Genomic DNA, 6,514 nt, shown 5'->3' with positions numbered 1-6,514 from the left:
TTTAATTAGAAATCATAAAATTCTTCACAGTGGGCCTTTCAGACTTTTTATGAAAATTGTCCTTTCTATCTTTAGTCAGATCCAACAAAGTGGCAAAATGTCTTAATTTGGTTGTTGGATTTTCACTGTGTAGATGCAAATGTGAACTCTTATTGGTGGTTGGACTAAAAATAGGACTTCTATCATTTCATCTCCATAAGCTTTGGTAAACCAAGGAGTAGTATTGGATCTGTGAGAAGAGAGAGATCACTCCTGTTTAATTTGGTCAAATTCCCCAGCTTTCCCTTTATTTTAATGGATGGTCAGTCTTAACTGCCAGTCAGATTTTTGAAAACAGTCTTAACAACCTGTCAGATTTTTGGAAAACTGCAGGTGCCTTTTGAAAGTTAATTGGATCCATTCAGACACCATGGGTTGATTGATCTGATAGATCAGCCTTGTGAAGAGAGGTCGCACAGCAAAACTCCTAAACAAAGAGTGATCCTTTTGTGGATCAATGTTGTTCCTTTTTTGTTTTTCATGTTCAGAGTACTACTACAGTAGCAAACAATGTGGGTGATGTTCAGTGACTTTGTAACAATCCATTTCAGTTAACTTTAAATGTCAGCATGTAGTTGTTTCAGTTAATCTTTCACTGTATTGAACATGCTCATGGTTTATACATTCCGTTTCCCACTATAATTCTGTCTTTGCATCTTTGCATTTTCTTTTTCTATGTGGCACTGTTAGTGACTAGGTGTCTTGAAGAATTTAATCAATCTGATATGAACACTATGGAAAATCCTTAGCTCTTTCTCAGTAACATGTTGAATGCCATCTGACCTCAGAGGCCCAGCACCAACCTCTATATTGCCAGTCACTATATAACTAACATCCAAACTACCCAAATAGTTTTCTAGTAAAATACAGGAGTGGTTTACCATTGTCTTCTCTCATACAATATGAAATGGTGCCTTTACTGTTGCTACTAAAGTGATTGTTCTCTTCCAGCATTTTCCTACATTGCTGCTGCCTGCTACATGGGTCTGTTTGCTTTATCTGGGATGCTCTTCATGCCTTGGTGATCCTACTAGATGTATATATACTCTGGGCATGGTCATCTGATGTCCTTAATACTTCTGAAAATAAATTTATTGTAGAGGTGCCTATAAATTAATTGTAGATTTATATTCTAATGAAGATAACTTTTGTTGAATTAATACACTGTTGTATTCCTTTTCCATTAAGTTTATGGGCAATGTCTCTTCATTTTCTCCTCTCCCAATTTGTTAGGATGGATTTTACAGAAGCCTATTCTGATAGATGTTCGGCAGTTGGGCTTGCAGCCAGAGAAGGCAATATTAAAGTTTTGAAGAAACTAATCAAAAAGGGATATAGCATTGATGTTCCTGATAACAGAGGTTGGATGGCTATTCATGAAGCTGCATTTAAAAACACAAATGAATGTCTAAAGCTTTTAATTCAAGCAGGTAAGAAGAAATGTATCAGCAGTAGTGATATTTATATGTTTTCTGATTCAGAGTAATGAGAATTTTCAGAGACTCCAATTTTTTTTCAGATTAGTTTTTTTAAAACGGGCAGATATTTCAGAAATTACAAAAAGCATAAGCCCTGACCCTTAAACAATACTCACAGTAGCTTGAGCTATTGATACTCGAGGAAAAGGTGAAAATTCCAGAATTATTTAACACATTTACTCTAAATTTCTTTAAAATCCCTCTAGTGTCATTATTGCTACTATGACTTTTGGAGGCTGAGATAATGTGTTATCTTCCTTTGAATTTAAAGGAGATTACTGCCACTTATTTACAAATATATATAAAATGAAGGTAAAATTTAGCCTTATAGTATTAGTCCACCAATTGGCTCCAAGTATGAAAAATAGAACTAATCACATCTGCCAATTATCAGTGTATAGCATTTGAAAACATCATGTCTCACTATCTTTTGGCTTACTTTTACTTTTTCAGGCACCAAATTTTATTCATTTATGGGGATGCCAAAATTGTTGATGATTGTTATGACACTAGACTGGAGGAGCAAATTAGGCTCACCATTGATTGATTGATTGATTGATTGGTTGGTTGGTTGCTTGAAGAAAGATATTTAAATGCCCCACAAATTATTCATGTTAGAGACTATGATTTGTATTCGCTTGATATCAAAGTCAATATTTCATTATACAGTGGTACCTCTACTTAAGAACTTAATTGGTTCCATGACCAGGTTCTTAAGTAGAAAAGTTTGTAAGTAGAAGCAATTTTTCCCATAAGAATCAATGTAAAAGCAAATAATGTGTGCAAACCCATTAGGAAAGAAATAAAAGCTTGGAATTTGGGTGGGAGGAGGAAGAGGAAGAAGAGGAGGACAGTCGTTACTGAAGGAAGAAGGTGAGGTGAGGGGAATCAAAAACCCCCAAAACTTTAAGGCTTTAAAAAAAATGGCAGGAAACTGGCCAGGCCTTGGTGCTGCTCTCAAATTTCCTGGGAAATTTTTCCAGGCTCAGGTTCTTAAGTAGAAAATGGTTCTTAAGAAGCGGCAAAAATATCTTGAACACCCGGTTCTTATCTAGAAAAGTTCTTAAGTAGAGGCATTCTTAAGTAGAGGTACCACTGTATTTCAATTAATTACTATTTCATTATATTTCAATTACTGTTTTACAGTAATTGTAAGATTATATGATATTTGTAGAAAAGAAAATAATTAATAAAAACATCTAAAATGCAATACTGATCCTAAATTGGCGTTGTAAGGGAATGCCTTTTAGGAAAGAGCTGACTTTACTTTCTCAAGAGAAAGCAGGCAAGAGACAGATAGTGCTCCTTTTGGTATATTTAGATTAGCAATAGAAAGCTACCTTGTACTAGTTCAGAGTGATTATCCAGGTAGCTCAGAATTTCTTCCTAGGAACAACAGCAAGTGAATTGGAACCTTTTATGTGAGAAACACATGCTTTGCCACCATGTTGAGTTCTATTTATTTATGTAGATGGACTGCAGTTAGGGAGGGGTGGAGAATGGCAACTTCTCCAACTTTTGTGTATTATTCTTTTACTCAGTTTACTCTGTTATCGTTTTGCAGCATCCTCTCCTGACTACATAAGATCCAAAACATTTGAGGGTACTTGTCCATTACATCTTTCTGCAAGCAGGGGAAATCTGGAATGTACTGCTATTCTTCTGGAATCTGGTGCTGATCCTAATGACGTCACTAATGATGCTACAACACCCTTATTTTTAGGTGAGTATATTGTTATCAAAAACTTAAGAGTTATACAGGGAAAAATTCCTCAAATGTAGAAGTTTTAAATGAGAAATTTAATAATAACAACAGAGTTGGAAGGGACCTTAGAGGTCTTCTAGTCCAACCCCCTGCTTAGGTAGGGTTTTCTGTTATTATTAAATTTCTCATTTTTATAAGTGATCATCATCACTTTAATTGTTCTAGCAATGTGCTTTGGTATAAACAAGTAGAAATACAAAAACAACAAAAAGCCATCATTACTTTATATTAATACAAAGTTTCAGCTAGTCCTAATTCTTGATTATAGTTTGAATAAAGCTATTATTGGATTGCTTCCTTTATCAATGTGCAGGAAATACAAATCAGTATGCAGGAAACACAAATGCAACTATGGCAAGTGCATGAACACATCTGTGCAGTTTTGTACTGTTTAGTTTTCCATTTTTCCCATCGGTGTTGTCCAGTGCTCTTCAGTTTGAAATATTGGGCAAGTGGTTCACAGTTGCTTCTATTTTAGAAAGGTTTTGCTATATGTGGGGTAAGATGGATAGGTCATTTGAACTCATATTTTCAATATAATTGTTCATTCTTTTGAGTAAAGTATATTTGGGTTTTTACACAATTTTTGAAAGCAAGATTTGTGATTCAGTACATATGCGTGTGTTTTACATTATGATTAACCATTTAAAAAGCCCAAAAGCTCACAGAGGGAAGGAACATTGGTAGCAATAGGACTGTGAAGTATTGCTTGTGCAAAGTAAATGGTGCTGTATATATGGCCCAATTTTTTTAGTTCTTTTTCTTGTGTTTTGAAGATTCTGATTTGAAGAATCTCCTCCCCCCTTGTTTGAATGATGAGCCTATTTTAGCACTTTGATAATAATTTAGGGATATTTCCTGTATCAGGGTGCCAAACCAGTGTCACTGATTGTTGGCAGTTACATTCAGAAGAGTTCTAGGTGCCGCATTACAGAGTCTGTATTAGGGATTGACCTTTAAGCAGTTGAATTGATAATTGTTGTGGATGCTTCATCAATGGAGGTTTTAAAGAAAAGACTGGATAATCACTTATCTGAAATGATATAGGATCCTCTGCTTTAGTCCTCGGAAGGGGGCGGCATACAAATCTAATAAATTATTATTATTATTATTATTATTATTATTATTATTATTATTATTAAGCTCTATTCTGATTTTGATAAGCAAGGTGCTTATTTTGTTTTGAACCAAAACCAGGGTAGACTGTCCTCAACATCTTTCAAATATGTTTCTTATTTCCTATATTTTGTTTAATTTTACAGGCAAGAAACTGCCTCCTTACAACATCATTTACTAGTTCCTTGTACAAATTAACAAAATTCTGTTGGTCATTTAGTTTTCTAACCTGAAAGGGAAGAAATGTTGTCTCATATAAGTTCTTAAGTCCATACACAAAGGTTTACTCCAAAAGACTTGGAAAGGCAAGATTGTGAAACATTTGGAGGATTATTCAGTAATTGAACAATAATCACAGGACTAATGGAAATGACAATCTTTAAATAGGGAAGAATCAACGGCTATGTATGAGCCGGTAGGTGTCAGTGTTATCCAAGGAGCAGCAAAATGTTGAATTGATTTTAAACATCTTAGATTTCATTGTACTCTTATAAATTACAGCACTTGTTTCAAAAATTCAATGATAGTAAGGAAGAAATCCTTGGAAACTCAGAATTGTGTAATTGGTCTCTGGATAGTCTGCAAAAATATCGGTAATGAGTAGTGGTGTAAGGATATCACAAGGCTAGGGTTGACAGTGATTATATGCTCTGGAGGGAATAGATTTTGCTTCAGTGCATCTTAGAATGATGGCTGTCTTTGGATATGTTTGCATTACGTCCTAATTTTTTATTGGTTATCACGTTGATCTTTTGGCTAAAGAATTAGATTTATTGCAGAGGAAATAAAAAAACGAGTTTGGAGGCTGCAAGGAGAAAAGTCTCATCAGCCATACCAGCTTTGGAATTAATAATTCTTCACTTGTCAAGCTGAATTCTAGCCTGCACACTAGTTTTAACCTGCTATAATTATATTTGTGTTGTGAACAATTGTTTCTTAAGTAATTAGATATTTTCTGTTGATTAAAGATCTGTTATAGATTAGAATATTCTTACATATAACTTTTCAGTTTATCCCCAATGTCAAGATTGCTAACTAGTTAGTATAGAGTAATATTGCTGTACATCAATAGATATAAAAAAACCCTCTTTCTTTCTTTTCCTCAAAGTTACAGTAAAGCAAACACATTCGTTCCCCAATCTAGAAATCAGAGCGCTGATCGGTGTAAAGTAGCTATGGTGCTGGTCTGGCTTATAAAGTACGATGATAGAAAATACATAATAAACTCCTCAAAGGTTCATTTTATATTGTATGTAGGTTACTTAGTCAGTCTTAAATTATGCAAAATATTCCAGAGTTTCAAATTATTTATTAAAAGAAAATTTTGATGTTTTGATGTCTTTTTTTTTGTTTCAAAAGATAATAGAAGAGTTTTGTGTTTGTTTGAAAAGAGAAATCTTTTTCAAAACTCCATTCAGACCAAAGAATTACAAGAGTGCTCTGAAAATCAGCCTCAAAGCCAGAGGCTCTCAATTGAACTTGGCTATTTCTAGAAATCCTGTCCAACATCTCTTTACTGTTGTAGTTTTTGTTGTCATTTGGTCTCAGCCACAATTACATCTATTTTCAAAGAATTCCTGACTTTGCATCTTCTTGATGTGTGAGGATTTGGGATTATGGAGTTAATACATCAGTGGGGGAGTCAAGTCTACATGGAGAATTAAAAGTGATCAAGGCAAATTCCGGGCTTAATGTGAAATTGAAACTCTTGGTAGTGCACTAATCAGACAGGCAAAAACCTGGAAAGAAATAATATATTCTCAGTTCTTCCTTTTGTTCAACTTTTTAAGATCATGCAAGTTTCTTTATATGAACTTCCACAATTTACTGTATAAATTAACTGATTCATTAGATACAGTCACCACTGGTGGACCTTGTATCTTCAGTCCTCTAGTCACCACTTTTTCACTGTACAGTAATCTTGTTGCTGTCAGTGAAGCATGTTTCTCATAGTATTCAATTAAATTCAATTCAAATTATTAGATTTGTATGCCGCCCTTCTCCGAAGACTTGGGGCGGCCCACAGAATAAATATAAAACAAGCATCTAGAACAAATCTAATATATTAAAAAGTACGACTAAAAACCCTATGTAATGCACCATCATACAATACAAT

At 34.3% G+C, this 6,514-nt stretch overlaps 1 protein-coding gene across 5 annotated transcripts in view; it reads left to right on the top strand.

The window, feature by feature from the left end:
• ASB3 (ankyrin repeat and SOCS box containing 3) overlaps positions 1–6,514 on the top strand; it is a 65,654-nt gene that overhangs the window by 29,939 nt on the left and 29,201 nt on the right. For 4 of the 5 annotated variants that reach the window (XM_070734747.1, XM_070734746.1, XM_070734744.1 and 1 more), the window contains exons 2-3: positions 1,273–1,469; positions 3,082–3,240. In XM_070734747.1, the coding sequence (XP_070590848.1) occupies positions 1,274–1,469; positions 3,082–3,240 (355 nt within the window). In that variant the 5' untranslated portion in view covers position 1,273. Of the gene's footprint in view, positions 1–990; positions 1,142–1,272; positions 1,470–3,081; positions 3,241–6,514 lie in introns of those variants that run through there. The other variant, XM_070734748.1, reaches the window with a different exon arrangement.

This window comes from Erythrolamprus reginae, chromosome 1 (genome assembly GCF_031021105.1).
Source record: "Erythrolamprus reginae isolate rEryReg1 chromosome 1, rEryReg1.hap1, whole genome shotgun sequence".
Taxonomy (NCBI): Eukaryota; Metazoa; Chordata; class Lepidosauria; order Squamata; family Dipsadidae; genus Erythrolamprus; species Erythrolamprus reginae.
The sequence above is the reverse complement of the archived record's forward strand: the minus strand, read 5'-3'. Positions and strand labels throughout refer to the sequence as shown.